Genomic DNA, 22727 nt, shown 5'->3' on the forward strand with positions numbered 1-22727 from the left:
CTCTAGAATAATTGACAGGTGGTATCAAACAGGTGGTGTTATTTTGAAAGATAATAAATGGAATATTGAGCAACATATTTGATGTGTATTGAAGATTTTAATGATGGCACTTGAAAAAATGTGTCGTCTGTTTCTAGTTTTCATAATGGTTGACTATAAGATATCTTTATGACGTTTTTAAGCACTTTGATGGCCTTGTTGCTGAAATAAACATGAGTCATAAATCATTATAAAAGTAAATAAGCACAATGGAATGAATCAGACCATGAGAGACTGTGGATGTGTTAATCACGGGTATGAGTGTTTTATTTTGAAAAGCATTATCGGATGTGAGGCGTTTGCGTTTTCTCCGCCTTGACAGTGGTGCTTGAAGCCGAGAGGGTCAGGGGGAGGAGAGGCAAGTGAGTGTGGAGCGAGATTACGACAGGAGGAGATCCTCCACAGGGTGACCAATTTAACCGAGCCATCCTTGACCAGCCTGGCTACAAATGCTCCTCCACCCTGGCCGCGCCGACCGACCAGCGCGGAGAATCGGGTTGCCAGCTGCAGTCGTGTCCGGGAATAGAAACAGAAGATGATCACAGTGAGTCCGTTTTTGTCTTTTTATTTCCCTCTCTCTCCCTTCTCTGGAATTACACGCTGCAGGCCGAAATGAACCCCATATATGTCTTACAAACGCGCCATACGCTATTTCTCTCTGGGCCGTGTGCGCGTCCGCCACCTCTCCGCCGAGCGCTTCATTTGTGCCGGAGAGAATGACATAGCTGGCGACAGACCCTGCGAGGCCTCCGCTTTCACATTAGTGGCGGTGGCAAAAGGATTCACGGTCAGTACATGTTCTGTACTGGCGGACAGCAACAACATCTCTGCGCTTGTGTTTGCGGGGAAGGTAGAGGAGGATGAGACGCATCGCTGTGCATTTGCGCTTCTTGGTGCAGCTGACGGCTCCGGAGGGTGTTAAAACAGGCAATTCTCTCTCTGACAACTTCAAACCAAAGCGTCCCAAAATGGGTTGGAATTTTTTATTCTTTTTTTTAGACCATGCTTGTTCCTCCATCTTCTGGCTGATGCTGAGGAATGTGCAGAATTATAATAACTTGTTTATTTCCCGTGTACTTCGTGTTTTGTCGGTGCACTTAATCCTGGGAGTGCATCGCGTTGCTGCAGACTGAAGGACACTGACTGCAGCTAACACACAATGCGTGCATCTCTGACTGACAGAGGCGTGTTTGTGTCCTGACTCGGGAATGGTTTTTCTGGTCCCCGCTGTGGTTGTCACATAGGCCACGGTGTTATGTAACAGGAATCCTACGCTGTTTGAATGCGGGCCCTCTCTCTTTCTTTCTCTCTCTCTCTCTCTCTCTCTCTCTCTCTCTCACACACACACACGCACACGCACCCCAACACACACACGGCCTTGCCTATGTGTGCACGGCATCCAGACACCAGAGCCGCAGCAGATGCAGGGACTGAAAACCAGAATAAAAATTAAATTAAGCAGTTTTTAATTTCCTTGAAAGGGTTTTGCATCTGCATCATCTGGGTGAGAAGTGACCTGGGGACAGAGGGGTGCACGCGCGAAATGAATGAGTCAGTGCGCGCTGTTTGCGGCCAGCGTCCGGTTGAAAATGCCCCCTTAGAGCAATGGTCACCCACCCACCTACCCTACCCGCCACTGCCTCTCTCGTTTTTCCACTGCTCCCCTTTAGCAGAGGGAAGGGGGGAGGGGATGGAGACCTGAGCCAGGCACCAAGCAAGCGAATGGCAGAGACGCGACGCGAGGCTGGGCAAGTGGGTATGAGCTGGTCGACCTTGTGCGGGGGGGAGCGAGGGACGCAGACGGGGAGGTAGAGGTAGGAAGGGAGCGAAGAGGAGGGACGGGGAGGGGAGGTACTGGTTCCCCTTGAATCTTGTCGATCCAGCGAAAGGAGGAGGAGGGGTGCTGGACGAAAGAAAGCAAAATACGGCGAGAAGAAGTTGTTTTCTCTGCAACAAGGCAGCGAAGCTCCGTCTCTCTGCAGCCGTGGAGGATCTGGTCGACTGGTGGCCTGGGAAGGTCCACCATATGTGACCTTTTCATGATCCAATCAGAAATCCGGACAGTTCATTTCTATTATTACCCACACTGATCAGGCATGACATTATGACCACTGGCAGGTGAAGTGAACACACGGATTAGTATCTATTTATCAGGACATCAGCAGGTGAACATTTTGTTCTTAAAGTTGATGTGTTGTAGACAAAATTGGCACCCGTAAAGATTTAAATGAATCTCAAGAACTGGATCTTGAAGACTGGTCTGCATGGTCAATATCAAATCTGTGAGAAAGAGTTTCTGAACGCCGTGTTTACTAGGTAATAAATCTGAAGTGCAATTCAGTAAAGCTTTGAATGCTGATGATACATTTGACCAGTTGACCTGGTATAAATTCAGCACACTAAGGTTTGGAGAGAGCAAGGTTTGGGGTTTCTTTTCTATTGTTATGATGGAAAGAAAGTGAAATTATGGGTTATTTGTAGCACTGTGGTCATCAGAATATTACCCAGGCTGTAATTGCTTGTTACCCCAAAGTTAATATAAAGACTGAAATATAAATTGCTGAAGTAGGAAAGGAAGGCAGACCCATTGGACTCGATACAACGGATGAAATGCTGTAGCTGAGATTGTCAAAGACGTTGATGCTGATTCTTATTAAAAGATGACACAATACCGAATGCATCACAGTTTTTAAGTTTTACATTTTTTCCCAATAAATAACATTTGAAGTATGTAATGTGCCAGGTCGACGCTATGAAGCTTACCGGAAGTTGCGCTGTAAACAGCCATCGTCCACTGCGAAGAGAGAAGCACTGACCTGAACAAGATGTTATTTAATATTTGGGAGTGTGGCCAACACCGATTTTGTTCACTTCCTCTGCTGTTTTGTTAAAACCACAAGGAAACTACAATTCTAAAACAGGACAGAAAATTGACATCATCATTCTCAGCTTGTCCTTGTGTTCGCTGATTGACCCGGTTGAAATTAAACCAGAGGAATCCCAGTGAATGGGAGAAATCCCAGATAGCGCTGTAAGAGAGATTTGAATCAAACAGAATTGCACAGGAAGGTAGCTTTTACGCTGATAGTGTGAGGATTTGCACAACATCCTCCTGGGAAGCCTTGGGTCCCACCATCAGTTTGGATTTTGCTTTGACACATAAACACCTACCAAGGCATTGTTGCAGACTATCTACATCCTTTCATGGATTGATTATCATCAATGGCTGTGGAGTCCTTTTGCAGTACAGAGCAAAAATTATTTGAGAAACACAACATGTGAATGTTGACTTGCACTCCAGTTTTCGCAGATTTCCATCCAGTTGAGCATTTATGGGATGTGCTGGATAAATAGATCTCTTAAAGTAAAAGGACTGGAAAGATCTGCTGCTATTATCTTGGTGTCAGCTATGGGTGGGCATTTAACATCATTTATTGTGAAAAAATTCTATACATTTTGGTTAATGGAAATAAATCTGACTAAAATGTTATTGTTTTGCTATTTTCTCCACAGTTTTTCCTTCAGTAAATTAAAAAAATAGGATTAAATTAAGTGTCTGTGCACAGACTAGGAATGCAAATCATGTTTTTTTAAGTAAGTGAAGTCCTGGAAAAGCTTGATATGTTTTTAAGAGTAGTATTTGTGCTTGGTGCTATAGATGCTGTGCCTCTCAGTCACAGCCATACAGTAGTGTTACTTAAGAAAGACATCATAAATAGATCTTATCGTCATTTTATTTGTATCACAATTAGAGATGCACAAATCCGATATCAATATTTGTATCGATCCAAATATTGAAAATTATTCTAGATATAGAATAAGGTCAGATCTATTCAGCCTAATGCTATGCTCTGTGCTCTGAGTGACATCATGCCTTATTTTCTAAACAATTTAAAAGGTTTGTTGCAGTTTAATATTACATGGTTGCCCTATTGTTTTGGTCAGTTTCTTTATTGATAATTTTACATTGGTGCTATATTCCTAACTCCACTGACTGAGCAAATTAAAGTTGTGTTGTTTCTACATGTTTGAATATATTAGCTTGTGAAGCTACTGGTACATTTAAATGTTCTGTACTGGTGCAGTTATCAAATAAATTTGTAGTTCATCACATTTATGTTTGCTTTTTAAAAGAGAAACAGATTAAGTCAATTCCGCATCAATGTTTAACCTCAGATACATGTAACGGTATCGGAAGTGAAAAAAGTGGATTGGTGCAACAGAAACGCAAAATATCTTGATTAAATTCTACGTCCATGTTGCCCGCCCCTGGTGTCAGCAGAACACCAAAAACACACCTTTAAAGGTTTATTCTTGCTCAGCAGATCAGAGCTACACTCACTAGACGGAGTGTCATTAATGTCTGCTTGATCAGTTGTACAAGAAATGCATGCATATCTGGGTCCATCCATCTGTCCGTCCTTACATTCCTCTTCTCGGTGATTCTCTCCACACTGCTCTGGGAAACTCAAGGCAATCATCAAGCAGAAAGTATTTATATTTCTTCCTCTGTCCTAGAGTCTCCACTTAGTGGGAATTACCTCTAAAGGGAGGCGTCCACGCGCCATAACGACCAGATAGACGAAACACCTCAACTGACTCTATTTGTTACTCTTAGCTAACCTATGGATGAAAGATTTTGCTGCTTGTAATTAAAATCTTATTGTTTTGGTGGTGATCAATATCTTTTGACCATAGGTGAGAGGTTGAATGTTTAGATCAGGGGTGTGAAACAAATTTTTATTTTGGTCCACATCAAGATCATGAATGGGCCAGAATGTATTGGTAAAACCCATGAACAAAATGTTAAAATATTAGTAAATAGTTGTGTAGTGATTTAAATTAAATGGTATTGAACATCTTTTCACCCTGATCAGTACCTCCAGGATTTTGCAATTATTTTTTTGCAATCAAAATGAATGATTTTGTGGTGGTACTTTAAAAATATATGTAAGACATTTTGTGATATTTGCGCTTGTGTATGACTTTAAATATGACTTTTTGTTACTTGCCATATCAGTCATGAACTGCAATTTGACATCCAGTAAGCCAGAGGCAGCAGTGCAGTCGCATAACCCCAATATTTTTGCAGAAAATTTTAAATACACTCACAGTTATGCATCAGAATGAAAAAGTGTGGGGATTTGTTGAACTTTTGCAGTATTGTGAAAACTGGGAGGACTGACTGGTGTAATTTGGCGTTATCCAAATAAAAACCTGCTTTTATTTGACTGATAAAATAAAATGTAGGCTCAGAACTGTTATTTTGATGCTTCTATTTATGTGTCCCCCTGGTCTAGAGGGCCACAAAAAAGCTGCAATGGGCCAGATTTGGCCCACGGACCTTGAATTTGACACATGGTTTAAAGCTTTGGTTTCTGGTTCATCTCAGCAGAGCAGACACACACATTACTGCAAACGAAGCTCTAATCCATCTACCCGTCCTTCTTGTTCTTTATCCAACACCTCAGCTTCAGAATAACCTCCAACATGAAGTGAGATGCATATTTTTAGAATAATATCATTATAACAAGTAATCCATAGTGCCAAAATCCTCTGCTGTAACCTCTGATGTGGATGAAACCCTGACATCCTGACTTTCTGGATGTTTCTATTTGTACTTTTTATTTCGGCCCACAGGCCTGCAGAGTCTGTCACTTTGAATAAAACATTATGGTTTCGACAATGTCCTGCTGTCTGGCAGCTTTTATCTGGATGTTTTTACTTGTCTGTTTATCATTGATTGAGATTATAAACAGAGCTTCGGGTAGTCCATCTGTCCTTTTTTGTCCTGGCTGACTCCAAAATGCTTTTTTTAGAGAGGTTATATCAGAGAATGGGTCATGCTGGAGTCAAAAAGGATGAACCTATACCCACAAATAGGATCTGAAAAAATAAAACAACTCTGTAGCTTCTGCTTTGCTGCTAAAGTTTGGAGGCTGTTCTCCAATAAAACTGTCTTACAGTTTGCTACCACAAAGGTAGAAAATGCAATTTATGGAAATTTGTGTAGTTTATGCATGACAATTAAATGAAATTTTGATTGATTTGCTATTTTAGAAATATATTGTGTATCAGGACTCAAGAGGACTATCCCCCCAAAATATCTGCTTTAATTTTCAGATCCTGATGTTACCTCTTATATGTTCATTTATTGTTAAAACACGATGACATGTCTATTTATCAACTTGTCGCTCTTCTGTATGTTTGACTTTCTTCCCTCCAGAGCCAGCAGAAGCCGTGGAGATAGGCCTGGCACTCGAGTCTTATTTAAATTAGGCTCTGCTTGTTGGGTGTGGTACCACCATCTGGAGTTTGGTGTGTCAGTCGGCCCGCTGTTTACTCCCAGCCTCCGGCCGTGCAACACGCCGCCTGCAAACCTCTCCTCTCTTCGTCAAAATTTCGTCCAGGGGGATAAATGAGTGAACCGGTCGTAAGGGAAAGGGCTGGAACATGTACCAGAACCCTGACAGGTAAACAAACAGCTCCTACAGGTAGGGCTGGGCGGTAAATTGATTTTGATTGATTAATTGAATTTTTTCATTTCGAAGAACTAATTTCTAGAAAATCTGTATCGTTTTTCACCGTGGGTTTCCACAGTCAGCACTTCCAGAGCTGCCATCTTGTTTGACAATCGTGTTTTACAGCTTTTATTTACTTTCACTTTGAATTCAACTCTATGGCGGATTCTTTTTATTAAGTAGGAGAAAAAGTTGTAATATCACAAGAATAAAGTAGTCCAGCATGAAAAATGACAAAAAATTACATGAGGATCTTGTGAAACAATACATTGGTTTAAGTTTTACACTTAGTAGTTAAAACTATTAACTAGAAATAGTTAATCTTTTAACACTTCAGCATCAAATTATTATTACTAGCATTACTAGTCATATTTAACAATATTAAAAAATTTAAAGGACATATATTTTTAGTATAAACAATGTAGGTTTCTGGTTGTGAACTAAATATGTTACACTAGATTTAATTATGTGTTTAACCTAATACTACATGTATTTTTCCATGTCTTTCTTGTTTGCTTTTTGTTGGTTGGTTGTTTTGTAATTTGTAAAAATTGTTTTATTGATGTAAAGAAGTGATATGTGGACGTCTGTAAGAATAGCGGCAGCATAGCTGTCACTAAATGTGGATCCTAATTAAACTAAACGAAACTAAACTAAACTAAACTAACTGCAAACCACTGTGTTTATTTGTTGAACTAAGCTGTTCATATCAGAGTGATAAATCTATCAAAGCTTTTTTTCTCCTTGAAAGAAAACTTTCTCATAATTTCAAGACGTTATTTGTTTTCTGGTACAATTATTCTGCTAATATTTTGACTATATCCTTGCAATTAAACATTGTCATATAGCTGACCCTAAAAATCCATCATTCATCTCACAGAATGTGAGTTTCCCCCAGAAAACATGTTAAGCCTGGCGGTATAGGGCGTGTTTTTGAGTTAAAAAATGTTACGCATTATTGGAAGAAATTATTGACCTTACTGACAATACTTAAACACCAATTATTACATTTAAAAAAAGACAAATGTCAAATGAATTTAAATTTTTGGCACTTCAATTGTTTTATTCTAATTAAAGATATCCAAATTTTTAAAATCTTTTATCTGTGACTTAATTCGCTGAAGTTGTTAGCGTGTAGGCTGGTAAAAGAGACATCTGAACTCAGTATTCCTAACTGATCACACATTGACCAGACGGTGTTGTCATTGTGCTTTCAACCATTTTGCCAAGAAAACTCTTTAACTATCATTACCAGTGTGTAAAAAACTAAAATAAATAAACAAACAATGCTTAGCTTGGTGGGGGCACAAGTAAAAACCTGGTGGCCTGCCAGGCTTATAATACGCTTATAATACACTGGGGAAAACCCTGATTGAAACCCACTTTTTTGAATTATTTTCAGCCATTTGTAATTTCTTTTGTAAAATAGAAAGTGAAATCGATTAAAATAGAAAATAGGAGCCAACAGGAAAAAATCTGATTAATGTTTAAGCCGTAATGCCCAGCCCTACCTAGACGGAGTCAAAGGAGGGGAAAGGCGTCAAGTTGTCCAACGTAGTGTCAATGCTAACTGTTGTTTGTCTGCTCAAACAGAATGTCCTGGTTCAGTGGTCTCCTAGTTGCCCGAGTGGATGACCGCAAGACTGCGTGGGGTGAACGCAATGGCAAGAAGTCCAAACGGAAGGGAGGCTCTTCTCTCTGCAGCCCGCGTTACATGAGCTGTCTGCGGGACCCGGATGCTATGGAGCCCCCTTCCGGAGCCCCCCTCCCTCAGCACCATCGTGGAGGGGTGGCCGGGGCTATCGGAGGCGGGGGGAACTTCGGCGTCCGCTGCGGATGGCAGGAGGACCACTACGGCAAGAGGGGAGGGGCTCCCGGGGAAGGGGTGGGGCTGAAATCAGTTGACTTGGGCTTCGAGGATGGCGAATTGAAAGGCAGGAAAGGGGGATGCAACGGAGGAAGCGGCGACATGGGAGACGAGAGTCCCAACGGGGCAGGAGGGGTGGTGACGGCGGCAGACTGCTGGCTCAGGGTGGTGCGTGTATTCCAGTCGAAAAAATTCCAGTCCCGCAAACTGGAACGCCTTTACCAGCGTTACTTCTTTAGGCTGAACCAGAGCTCCTTGACCATGCTCATGGGGGTGCTTGTGATCGTGTGCGGCATCATGCTGACCTTCCACTGTGTCCACGCCGCTCCGGACGTGGCCTACTCATCAGCCCTTTCCGTGGCCATGGCTCTCTTCATGGCTCTCATGGTGGTTTGCAACCGCAACGGCTTCCACCAGGACTACATGTGGATGGTCAGTTACCTGGTGATTGGAGTCCTGTTGTCGGTGCAAGTGTTCGGAGTGTTCATGGTGGCGCCCAGGAGTGCTTCAGAAGGAATCTGGTGGTCTGTGTTCTTCATCTACATCATCTACACGCTGCTTCCCGTCAGGATGAGGGCTGCGGTGCTGAGTGGAGCGGTGCTGTCCATCATTCACGTGGTGACCACATGGCAGATGAACCAGGAAGACAAGTTCCTCTGGAAACAGGTACGACCTGTTTAATTTCTCTGCTGTCTCTCTGGGTATTAAACATGAATCGAAAAGATGTCAAATTACTTCGTCAGCTGCAAATTAGAGAAGTTTTTCCAGGTGAATTAAGAAATTCAGGTCTCCAGATCAACCTACATCATGTATAGATGCATGTGTAACAAAATAACACTGTTACAGTTGGACGGTTTTCATCTCCCGACACTCACATGGGTTGTTTTCGCACCTGATAATCCAGTACACTTGATTCGATTGGAGACCAAAGATGCAACATTTGCTTCATTTTCAAACTGCAATGTGTCAAACGAACCCTTTGAAAAACCTGTTTACCCTCCTAACTTGTGGTGGCGCTGTAAAAACAACTACTGAAGGAAATGACATGAAACATGAGTATAACTTCCTTCTTCACAAAATGTAAACAAAAATGGAATAGCGCCAGATTTCAGCAGTTGTAGGATTTTGCTTTTGTCTTTGGTAAACGACCACGAGCCATTTCTCTCACAGGCGTTAGACTCTTACATTTGTTTTGGTTGAATTTACCCAGAATTTCCTGCTCTAAAGTCCACCTCCTGCTTTGGAGCAGACTCCGTTCTGCTTTGCATTCAAACAATTCACTTCAACCAAATCGAGACCTAGGATGTATTAGCTTTGTTTGCTCTTTTGGGTCACATCAGAATTTGGTTACGAATTCACACCTCCCCAAATGAATCAGTCTTTCCTGGCAAACACACTAGATTTTGATTGAAGTGGACCAAACTGGGCTGGTGTGAATTCACTCTAAATGGTAAGAGCCACAAAGGACCACTTGACAACTAAACTCTTTAGGTGAAGCTTTGACATTCTTTTGATTTCTGAGGTGTTTTTCAAAGCAACTTTTCTGGGCTCTCTAAGTCCTTCTCCATCTTCTAACACACATTTCCTACTGAAAGTCTTAAGTTTTAATAAATAATATTTTCACCCTATTGGATAAAGACTCTATGTAGATAGTACCCAAAATTGAATCCTTTGAATATTGAGTCTTTATCACAATTTAACATTTTCAATCAAAGCAAGATTCCCTTATAATGCTCAGCACTAATACTGAATATATATTTAAACATAAACTTATGTAAACAAAGAAGAAAAATGAAGAGATAATTTGTGTAAATCAATACTTTAAATTTTCACTTTAAACAAACCGTTGAACAATTTACTTGGGATGTGCAGTGGTTTATTTATTTTTCATAGTTTCTGCTGAATTGGAAGAGATAAAACAATTCAGCAAGTAGAAAATTACCTTTAAAACAACAAGTTATCTGTAAAAGAAGTGCCTGTTTAGAGAACATTGTCTTCTTGTCTATTGGAGCAATCATCAGCTATATTATTGCTTCATCCTCTTTTTTCACATACATGATACAACACTTTCCATTAAAAACAGCTACATTAACTACTAAACTCACATCATTTAAAGTTTTTTCCCCTGAAAATGGAGACAAAAATTGCGAAACATTAAAGTATGTGTGCAGCTAAACGATAAAAAAATATTTGTCATTAACTAGAACATTTGGATTATGTAGTTTTTTGGGAGTTTGTGGGAACAAGCTGTACACACTGTCACGGCTATAATCTCATCACGCTGTAAAAGTGACGTGTCAAATGTCAAACCTCCAGAGAGATACCTCTCTTCACATCCGGTCTGCATGAAACAACAGCAGTGCTAGCTTCAAGTGGGGTTCCTCACCACTTCATGAATCACTGACCAAAGCCCAATGCCAGTTTTCAGATCAGTTTAGTGAAGAAGCTGTTCAGGCTGCTAGGGTTTTACTGGTTAGCTGGGAAATTTGAAAGTTTTTGCTTATAAATACCAAAAAAGTAAAATGAACGAGGTGATAATTTCTGAAAACGTATTGTGGAATATTTGAGTTAAAGATGCGTGTTTATTAAAATCTATCCCTCAAACATTAATGTACTCCTGACCGCGTGGCTTCATGTCTGGCTACACGGAAACACAGACTTGATATTTACGATGGGGCGATAGTGTGTGAACTGGCAGCGTAGCCGCTGCAGTGTGAACCGCTCGGCTGTGATTTGTCACCGTGCCGGAGCTGCGTATTTGGGGCTTACAGGGTCTCGCTGCACAGTGTGCCGCTTGTACGTCATGCCAAGGACCTGAGGGCTCGCTGAAGGTCAGTGGGCTGAATGAACCACTCCGGCAGGACAGCAGTGTGTGTCTGTGTGCTGCTCTGTGACAATGGGAGAATACCATGATATAAAGCAGCAACACTCAGATCTCTGTGCTCTTTCACAAGGGACACTTTGTACTTTTCTGCTCTGGTGGGGTGATGGGGGTGAGGCCAAAAGGGAGGACAGAGGGAGCCGCAAAGGGACGGGGGGCAGGAGGGTTGTTGCGGTTGTTTGCCTCTTTTACTATCTTAGCTGTTTTACGACAGTCATATCCTCGAAGACGAGTTATGTAAAGCATAACAGGAGGGCCGTTAGATGAAAACAATGGGAGGATATCAGACTTAATGATTGCTGATTGTCCGAGGTGTGCATTCATTACGATATCCTTTCACTAATTTGTCCTGCTTCTGAATTCGCTCTCAGCAAACAACTTCATATTGTGACTGTTTATTATAAATTTAATACAAATGAGGGGGCAAACATCAGGGCTCGATGGGAACTTGGTGTTTACAGTACTTTGCCTAGCCTCCTGCATGATATATTGTGGCGTTATCCATCACAGACCCGGTGTTGTTTGCCATCGTTGAACGAACGAATGTCATGAGATAGCTGCGGCCCAGCGAGAGCAGCATATCTCTGAGGTCGTCTCTGTATTGTGTGACATGGATATTACATTGTCATCAATCACCGCTTCATGCTTTTCTGCAAGTATTTCCTCTTTCTCCAATAACTCATTAACCTCGGGGATACTGTAGCGCCGATGAAGGCCGTGGATGATTCCAATGCTGAAACGAGGAATCCTTCTGGTTCAGGATGTCTGATTTCACTTCCTGCCTCCCTTTTATAAAAAGATAAACAGTGTTTGTTTTATTTCTGTAGCAGACTGGAGAGTCAGGGTATTTCAAGAGGAGTGTTTCCCATCGTTTAGATCAAGACTTGGATTTTATTAGTAATACTAAGATTATTCCTAAATAAGAATCTTATTTTTATTCTGATTTTTTATGTATTGTTAGTTTTATGGTCAACTTTTGTACTATATGGCTTTTTATTCTTTTCAAACTCTGGCATATTTTGTGATGTGCATTGTCCCTTTGGAAACAAGTAAACAACAACAAAAGTGACTACATTAAAGCAACATGTGTAACACAGACTTGCAACACATAGCATGTAGCCTATAGACCACGGCATCATCTCTATGCTTTGCAGGCTGTCAACACATTCTAATAATTCAGAATCTAATATTTTTATATTGTCCCCTCACCCATATCAGTGTATTGTAAAGAATCTCATTTGTTTTCTTTCTCCAGAAGTGCTTTTCCGTTTTTTAGCAAGAAATCTGGGCATTCGATTAGCTTAGCCACTCCATCCTGTCCATTTAAGGACCAGCTGTTGAACTTAAGTGACTCCTTCAAGTTGCAAAGTTATCACTGGTTCTGATTGTTATACAGCATACAACAACAACATCTGGCAAGGCTGGGTATTAGTATTACTTAGTACTTAGTATTACCGTAACCCTAACCCTAACCCTCAACCAACAATCCGCACTGGCAGGTTTAAACATTTACAAAGCCTTTCTTTTCTATATATTATCTCTGTTCTATATTTTTAAGACATCTTTTATCACCGAAAACGTTTTAATAAACTTGTTTTCGTGAGCCTCTTGTTATTTCACAATAACAGATTACATTCTGTCAGGATCATATTCAGTGGGTTATAGGAGGAGCTAGCATACGTTAGTTACCGGTAAATGTCTGTTTCTGAAACTTAGCTTTACAGCAGATCAGGTTGTGTGTGCTGTAACACCAGTAAACGGATCTGATTGTTCAGGTCGGATTTTATTCTGTCTGTTGGGAACAGTTGTTCTTAAAGCTGTCTACTTGAATCTGAATCAGCCAGATTAATGCCACATCTGAACACGGCCACAGAAATTCAAAACAGTCTCAGCGCTTGTTTAAAAAGCCTTGACAGTGACATGAAAGCTCTGGCTTTTTCTGGTCACTAAAAAGTCTTATGTCCTTTGTAAACATGCTTCCTTTACTCTTGGTTGTTTACAAAGTAAGCATTTTAGTGGATACTGTTATTTTCTTGTGTTTTTATGTTTGATTTTGGACTCCTTAACATGAATTCTTTGTGATTTTTCTTTTGTGTCTTGGTTTTCAAGACAAATACTTTCAGATTATCATTTGTCAGTCAAATTAAAGACAAACTGTTCTCACAAAATGAGAATATTTTCTGCTTTTGAGACCGGCATATTCCTCGCATGCTGTTAATCGGAGAAACATGACCCTCAACGAAGGGATCAAAACTTGCTAATATTTTAGAGTTTAAGATCATTTAAAGGACAAACTTCATCCGACAGGTACAAAAAAGGGCTGTAGTTCACTCATTAAACCAATTCTTTGTGCAGACTATTGCCTAATGCAGTCAGACAAATCTTGTTGTGAAAATGTTGAACCTGATTACATTGCGTTCATGCATGAAAATGAGCATTAGTGTGTTTATTCTGATGGGGATTGCCTGTGTTTTCTTTCTTTCGCTGTTGTTGTTAGATGAATCTGTCACGTCGGACCTGCGGCGACTATTGCGCTCAATCTTGAGGGTCTCTGGTTTGTAAATGTGGACTACTTCATGGTCCACTCTTGAAATTAATGACATTTTGTCCAAACAAGTCAATAATAAGCCATTCAGGCTGAATGATTGTTTCCTTGACTGTACTGCATGTGTGTTTTTACAGCTGGGTGGCCGTTCCAGGATCTTATTGTGTGCTTTTCTTCATGCTTGCACAATACAATTCAACACAAAGCTGCCAGCAGCACCTGGAAGTGCAGGAATTATTCATAGAAACTTTTTCTGATGGAGATGTCCTGTTGCATGCAAGCTTCTTTCGTCTAAAAGTCTTTTATTTTCCTGATCTTCAGCTGAAATCAATTAGCCACAGCGGCACAGTTTGGACATTAATGCATGAAGTCGTTCCACCCATCATTCCAAACACACAAGCGCCCCACGTTCTTTGTTATGGTGGACGCCTTCCCTTTTTGTCGCTGTCAAATGTTTGTCAGAATTGCTGCTGTTTGTTATTCTCTGGGAAGTTACATCACAAAGCAGCCATCCTGCCTTCACGTGTGGGTGTCCATTCGGGCGTGCAAGCTGACATGTACTGCATGTTCTTCTCCCCGGCGTTCGATCAGACAACTGCAGCAGGCACATTTCAGGCACTCAAAAGTTGCACACTGGTCTCTACAGATAAGCTTGTCAATGACTTCTTTGGATTTTGTCACATTCTTCACCCTGGAGTTATTTGCTTTGTGGCCTCTGACAATGGTTAGCCTTGCTTTGTGAGCACTGTTGACTCGACTGCAGCTAGAGGTCAAAGACTGGTTCCTAAAAATACCAGGCCCTCGGCATCTCTGCGAAGCGTTGCGTCACAGGGAACTGTCTTATCAGAGCTTGCGTCAAAGCAACAGGCAGGCCAACGCTCCATCCAGCGCTTTTTCTCTGGATACACACAGGCCTGGATTTTCACAACCAGTCCAGCGTTTTTGTTATCTTACGCTGTTTCTTTTGTGTGTGTGTGTTAATGAAGCATTATCTAATGGATCTTTGAGCGCTAGCAACCCCCCCTCTCCCCCAGAAAATCATCAAAATTTAACTCTTATTTCAAGTAGGTTCATTTATTTGTAATGTTGTAAGTATGGTGCCTTCCAGATGTGTTCAGCCACACTCTCCTATTATACATAATAGCAAGATGTAGACACTGGTTTCCTTCTTTCTTTCTTTCTTTCAGACAATATTTGTAGATTGCACCACTAAAGGTGATTTTGTCGACTGATTCTCCCACCTGAGTAGGGCTGTGCAAAATGGCGTAAAAATCTCCCATTTATTCATATGGTATTCGATTTCCAATTGTAAGTTATTTTTCTCTCTTAAACATTTCTAAAACTCGAGTTTTATCTCAATCATCTCTTTTGTGAGTTGTATGATGGCTTATTAGGGCCAGGCTACAACATTTTTGATTAGTCATAATATTAGTAGAATATAGATGCAATTTTACTTTAATGACAAATTACTTTTATTTTAATGACAAAAATGTTTGGCTTATTAATTTTCTGCAATGTTTGGCGTTGAAGTTCTCCCATAATTACTACTTCATTCTCTTAATATTACGACTGTACTATTGTAATGTTATGACTTTATGTCATTAAAAAAAGTCATAGCCTGACCTTTATATATTTCTTCTTAGAGTTGACCTGAATTCAAGGTCCAAATAAGTAGAGGTTGTAAAACAAGATGGCGGCCTTGGACGTGCGACATCACTCCAAACTATGTAAACCCAAATTTGTATTTATTTTGTTTATTTATTTCAAACAGGTTGTTAAAAACAAAGAAAACAAGAAACCAGGGGAAGAGAAAATATGTGCAAAATAATTAATAGCAAAATAATTAGCTTACCTCTACACCAATGCACTACAAAGAGTGGAATGGTGTAAAAAATCCAGATTTTCCAAAAATGAAATCTTCAAAAACCAAAAATCTATTTATTTCTATACCTGAGTTATGGATTTCTGCAGCTCCTCCAGAGTTACTGCATGTGGGTGCTTGTCAGATATTAAAAGCTTGGGGTATTGTTTTTAAACTTCACCTGTCTGGTAGATTCCTTGGTGTTCACGTTGCTGTTTGGTTTGTTTAACAACACACAGGTGGATTCTATTCACTCATCAGGTCAAAAAAGGCAACTGGTTGCTCCTTATTTTGGGGCATCAGAGTAAAGAAGATCAAAAACAAATGCATACAGCCCTTCACAGATCTTTATCTGTAGTCATTTGCCTTCAATATCACAAAAAATCCACTGTAGTTTTGTAGTTGTAATTTCTAAAAAATGTGAAAAAGCAGCTGGTTTATGCAGCACAAACTGAACCAGACATTAAAAATTCCAGTAAATTTCGCCAAGAACTTGTGCATTTGTGTCCCAGCAAATCTCCCAGCGAACCCTCAGGAGCAGCTGTTCCAAGCTTCACAGCAGCCTCCGGTGCGGGAGTAACCTTGTGTGCTTTCTGCATCTATACGATAGAGTCGGATCTCAGCGGAGGAAGTGTCAGCCTGTGATGATCACCTGTGCAAAGCCGCCGCTGTAGAACACGGCCGTCTAACGGAGGAAGGAAGAGGCAGGCGAGGTGGTGCGTTGAGACACGAATCTGATATTCTCCCCACGCTCTCCTTCCACAGCCTCCTTGATAAATAATTTGTGTGTTTAACTTGGCCGCGGCATTTTAACGAGGATACCTGTCACACGTGTGCTTCGCTCACGGCTGGGATTGGGTGCAGACAGATGGGATTCCTTAAACCTGAAATACAGAAAAATACAGGCCACATAAAAAGAAGGGAATTGAGATTTACATCACAGCATAAACACGTTTAACATACTTTGTCGTTGCGTATTCGTTTTATTATTACAAAGGGACATTATTGTATGCAAACAGACACACATGCCACCATCAGCAGTGAGCCAATCTGCTCTGGGGAAGCAGTTGTTAGTTTAGCATCACTTCTGAGACTGACAGGGAATAAACAGCATTGCTAAGTGTCTCCGTCAGCGCTCGTGTCGAGTTGGTCCAGTGGCTGCCATGGAAACAGCTACGACTCAAGCAGCCGAGACCCAGTTTGTTCCCTGTTGACTGAAGTAAAATTTGAAAAGGAGGGGAAAAAAGAGGAGAGAGGAAAATTGCAAAAATCAGGTCAAAATTGATTTGTTGCGCTTAATTTTTACCTCTGCCCTGAAGCCGAAGCTTCAGGGCAGAGGTTGAAGCGAGCTGTGGAGATGTGGTGCTGTTCGGTTGTTTGGATGGATTTCTGCTCTGTTTTCCTCCCTCCCCGCGGTCCAAATGAGCCAGTCCATAATTAAACATGGCGATGACGGGGAAGAGGTCACATGAGAGGAGGTGGGGGGGTTTCGCAGGACGATGTTTGTCAGTTGTCTGTTTCAGAGGAGCTTATCTGTGGCCGGCTTGCTGTGACAGGGCAGCTTTGTGTCCTTGCTGCTGTGGAAACATGTGCTTTGGGACTCAAAGTAACACAAATCTTCAGGAATAAATGCTTATTTCGACTCTGTAGGCCTGTTAGTAGAGCTAGGTTTTTTTCTTGTCACAAATAATATCTGTGAATGATGCCATAGAGTTGAAATTACAAGTAAATGTAGTAGAGTAATGCTGGTTGTGTAAATGAATCATTTATTAAACATTGTATGTTCAAAATAATAGCAGTCATTAAGGTAATTTATGCTGTGAATAAACATGTATTTATTTACATGGTTATGGTGGTTTCCTTTCTGAAAATATTAGCATGATTCATACCAGAAATTGTTAGTAAGAAAAAATTACTTTGATTAAAAAGTTGATGGGAGAGTAGAAAATACATAACTCAAAATGAATCAATCAAATTTTACTTATATAACCTCTACATCTGTGTTTACTACACCTATGCTTTCCATTAGTTAGGGAATAAAATTGAAGAAAGAAACTAAAATGAAATGAAACAGCAACCTTAGCAAAAATCAGCGAATATAATCTCATTTGCTCAAAAATGGAAGCCAAAAGAAAAAATATATAATTCCAACAGAGAGATTAGTCAAAAATACTAAAGATTCAGCCAATAATCAGCTTCAGGTTGGTCAAAAGTTGATATTTACTTTGGAGAACTGAGCCAGATAGAAGAAGTCAAATCCCTGTAAATCATTACTTGGAAAAAAAGAAGCTGAACTTTTCAAATAGTAGTTATGTTATTAATTCTGTTTACAACTTTTCTAATTATTTTTATCCACACAAATGAATGAATGTAATCAAAAAGCTTGTTTTCTACCTTGCAACTAGAAACACTAAGCAACAAAAAAAGGCTATTATGCTCATAAATAGCATGTTTGCTAATGCTAGCAAAAACCCAGAAATATTAGCATTTATTTGCTATTGGTAGCTAGTATTAATTTTATCATCATAGCCAATAGCATTTTGCTTTAAGGATAGAATCTGATGCTAGCTAGCTTCAAATAACCTCCAAATGTTTCCATCTATAGTTAGTTTCTACTAGCATATTAGCTAATGCTAGCTTTTCAGAGCTAACATTAGATTTAAAATTCAAACCAGGTTAAACTCGCCTTAAACTATTTTGCATAAACTTTTTCTAGAGATGTATTTTTAATATACAGCATCCACTTATTTTGCATATAGATGCATTTATAAGTAAATGTTTGTTTTTTGTAGTTGGTTTTGTATCTTTCCAACTCCTTTACATTTATTTGACAGTATTTGGGGAGGCTTTTTGTTGTCCCGGCTGTCCCTCAATGTGTTGTCTGTTCACCATATGTGAAACTGGGAAGCATTGTGGGAGCTCCATGTGTCTCAGAGAAAAAGAAAAGACTTCAAGAAGGTTTGTAGTTAAATGCAAATTTATGTCTGATTTGCATAATAACAATAAAAAAAAACACACATTTTGGCAACTCCAACACCAGAAAGCCTCAATAGTCACACTCTCTCCACAGAAGTCACACTCGCCCACTTGCAGAAAGAAAAGTGTGGCGTGTAGTTTTTCAGTGTTAGGACCCCCAGCTTGTCCCCGATCCATGCTTATAAAAACCTGACTGAGAATGATGACCTTTAGCAGTATCAGGTTTAACTGTCTTTACATTACAAGGGAATTGATCGTGACTCAGCTGAGCATCAATTATGAAATGTGTGGTAGGGCCTCGTGTTTCTAGAGGATGCCTCAGAAATCTACAAGTTGGTAAACCTCTATTGCCAAAAATCAAAATAAAAAATCACCAAGCAGAGGTATTGAGACAGAACTTGTGTTGTAATGTTTGTACATTCTGATAGAAGAAACAGGAACATTTTCACTCCTCAAGGATGATTTATTGAGTCTATCGCGTGTTTGAAAACATGTTTTTCTAACAATATAAGTGATGTAAAAAATTTTAAAAGCAGGAATGAATCTTTGAAGATGTAGCCCAGCCACTTCCTTTGTTTTACCCTATATTTCTTGATTAAATACACAAAATAGTCACAATTGTCCGTATAAATTGCTTGTACATTATTAATACTTATAGATTCAAAAGTAAACTACAATAAACAAATGACTGAATTTGTTTATCATTTGCTGGAACAAGTAGAGTTGGTGTCAAACTAAGATTCCCTTTAAATCCCCCGCAGTTTAGTTTAGACCGTTTTCTGAGACAAAAGTTTCCAGAAGCTTAACCTGTTGCTCAATAATGTTGACAATAATGAGAATAATGTTTATTGTTTATGTTTAAAAGTGTCCTTCACAATCAAGTGAAAGAGCTTCGATTTTTATTTGTTTAACAGATTTATTAAAACAATCTTGTAATTTTTCTTGTTTACATTTTTTGAATCTTACTTATTCTTTGTTGGTGTTTGTTTTCCCTGTCAAACTGATGCAAAACTGGCACTAATGGTAGCTCCATTTTTTATCACCAAAATCTATAAAATTGGTGCTAATTCAGCACTTAGTTTTTTCTGGAGGCTGGCTAAAGACACCAATAATCAGTAAAAATGTTAAATATTCTCTGACTCTTTCACTCTCAATAATTCAGAATAGCATCAACAAAATCACAAAGCTCCAACTTTAATAAAAAATCAGGTTAGCATCAACATAAAAAGGTTTATTGGCCTCTGTTGTTTGGTTTAATATTGCTCATTATATTGTTAATATAGATTAATGCACTAAACAGATCTATTCTTGCAATCCCTACTTTCATTTATCTCTGTAATTTCATTTTTGACTTTTTAACATATCTGCTTAAAATAGTGAGAACAACCAGCCAGGTTTCGAAGGTGTGTTCACAACCATCGACTGTTGTATAAATCAAGATTAATGAATTAATCTGGTGATGCTATCGCACTTACTCACAGGGATTAAGGATCAAATACTGTGATGTTGTCATCCTGATCAGTGATCCTCCACAGGAAATTAAATTAAACATAGGGAGGAACAACATTTTACTGGAAGAGATATTTTCACTGACGTAATGATGTGACAGATCTTTGACTGCGGGAAACAAAATTTTTGTTCCTGAAGAAACTAAGAACCAGTCTCTTTCACCAGGCCTGATTTTCTTTGGAAGCTCTTTGGTGGTCTGTAACTCCGACTAAATTTGCTGTAACACTTTCAATTTCATGTGTTTAAGGGTAAAAGTATGGCAGTAACTCCAGATTGTTTGAGGAAACGATCAATGTTGTCCCCTCTGACTCGCCATACAAATGTCATGGTAATGTTATGCATGGTATGTACAGTATGTGCTCTCTGTAATATTTCTGGAAAGTATTTGCCATTAAAAAAGTTACTAAATATGGTTTTAAATGTATTGCTGCCATTAAGCAACATTTACAGAACTTAAGCCATAGATCAGAGCTCTGACAGAGGTGCGTTCGATTTGTTAACCAAGGACGTTTGTGAACTTTGTGAGCTATTTATGGCTTATTTTAACTCTCTCAAAGTGAACTCTGCTTGAAAAGACTTCTGGCCATTTCAGAAAGAAACAAAGTTAATTTAATGTGAACATCTTGTTCTCTGGATGTTAATCTACTGACTCCACAAACCTTCAAACGAAAACCACTTTCTGTTTGTGTGTTTTTTTCAGAATTTTGTATTATTTCCTTTAAAAAGTTTAGTTGGTGAATATTATGTTTTAAAATTTGTAGTATTCAAATGATAAATGTTTAATCAGTAAAGTAAATTTGAAGAAAATAATGTTAATTCATATGATATGGATTTGCTAGGCTGTATACGTCAGATGACATAATGTTAATTTCGGTCTTCAGAAACTTGAGACTTAACCTGAAATTTCCCCTGAAAAATCTAAATTTTTACTTGAACTGACCTGAAGATGTCTCTATTCCAAATCCTGTCCTTCGGGTCCACAGTCCTGACAGTTTTATCATTTTCCTGCCCTTCTGATTTAGATGCTTAAATTCCTCAAGTGCATTTCATCAGCTTCTGCAGAAGAGTGTTAAGTGTTGTTTAATCCTCCTGCTGTCTGAAGAGACAGGGCCCTGTGCGCGGTCCAGCAGGGTCGCACTGACCCTGTGTTTGATTTAATGAAGTTTTTTTTGTGTGGTTTCGAGAACTGACGGTCTGATGGGACAACCCTCCCCTGACTCGCCATACAAATGTCATGGTAATGTTATGCATGGTATGTATGACTGTGGCATCTGCCGCGTTCTTCCTGAGCGTTGGTTTTAAGCTAACATCATGTGAAAGAAAATCATTGCATCAATTAATATAAAAAAAACACACAAAAAAACACAAGTGTGTTTTCAGCATTTTTCATGAGTCTGGCTCCTCGGCTTGTCGGCCATGATGGTCCAAATCTGAAGAGTTTCCACTTTGATTTTAAACATCCCGAACCCGAGATGTTTTTGTACCCGAGCTTCAGGTTCAATATGAACCCAAAGTTGCTACTTTGGGTTCTTCATAATAATAAAAAAGACTTCTTCCATTTCCACTGATAAACAACTGGACAGTAGCGCCCCTCCCCCCCAAAAATCACCCCACTTCAACATTTATTGACAAAACAAGTTATTTAAGTTTTATGTTAGAGAAATAAGTTCCTGGAAAGATTTGTGGAAGTGTTTCATTTAATGATATTCATGCAATATGAATATTTTAATATTTTAACACAAATCAGTTTTGGTGAATTAGAAAATTATCTAAAACTTGCAGATTAACGTCTACTGATGTCTGGAGTTGGATACCACCACCATACAATGCATTAGAAGATATTGCTGCACCACTATAATATAAACGTGAGTGAATGTTTTTTTGAAATGATCAACTGCAGCGTGTTTTGACCGACAAGAGACTCTCGCTTTCTGATTCATCACGTCTGCTGAGGCCTGGATGTTGAAGCTTTTGCTTTGTACAGTCAAACACAGACACATTATGTTGTTTGTTTTTAAAAGAAACAGGAAGACCAGCACTTTTACGGTATGACTGTAGTTAAAAATGTGAGGTAGGAATAAGAGGTAGAATCAAGCAGAAGAAACCAGAACGGTTCTCTCTCTGTTTAAATGACACTCCTTCATGTCCTTCACAATGTTGACAGAATCTGGAGACTAAGAACAAGCCAAAGACTAAGAATAGCTCCTGTCACTGAAATTTATTCTGTCTTGGAAACATCCTGGAAACTAGTTTCCTGAGAAACCTTCCTCTGCGGTTCATGACAGATTGGCTCCACAGGTGGTTCGTCTCCGAAATATTTTTTCTTTTCTGCTACTTTGATGGTGCTTTATGCACCGTGAAACACAAACGTCTGCCTGTGCGGCATCGGGGTCAGCTGACGCTCCGTTCCAGACGGACGGTGCGAAAACCGCCTGGCAGAGTTAGAGGAGCAGGAAAAGAAGGAGGGGTTTGACTTTTTATCTGTGCTCTGGGTTCTGGTCATTTTAGATAAGGGCAGTGCAGGCTGT

At 39.7% G+C, this 22727-nt stretch overlaps 1 protein-coding gene across 1 annotated transcript in view; it reads left to right on the top strand.

Moving 5' to 3' along the window:
* The first annotated feature begins 365 nt into the window (after window positions 1-365).
* The window catches only part of LOC116726440 (adenylate cyclase type 6), a 51621-nt gene continuing 29259 nt past the window's right edge, over window positions 366-22727 (top strand). The window contains exons 1-3 of the mRNA XM_032573205.1: window positions 366-583; window positions 6266-6512; window positions 8154-9093. Coding sequence (XP_032429096.1) covers window positions 6493-6512; window positions 8154-9093 — 960 coding nt within the window. The 5' untranslated portion in view covers window positions 366-583; window positions 6266-6492. The remainder of the gene's footprint in view (window positions 584-6265; window positions 6513-8153; window positions 9094-22727) is intronic.

Source organism: Xiphophorus hellerii, chromosome 1 (genome assembly GCF_003331165.1).
Source record: "Xiphophorus hellerii strain 12219 chromosome 1, Xiphophorus_hellerii-4.1, whole genome shotgun sequence".
NCBI classification, from domain to species: Eukaryota; Metazoa; Chordata; class Actinopteri; order Cyprinodontiformes; family Poeciliidae; genus Xiphophorus; species Xiphophorus hellerii.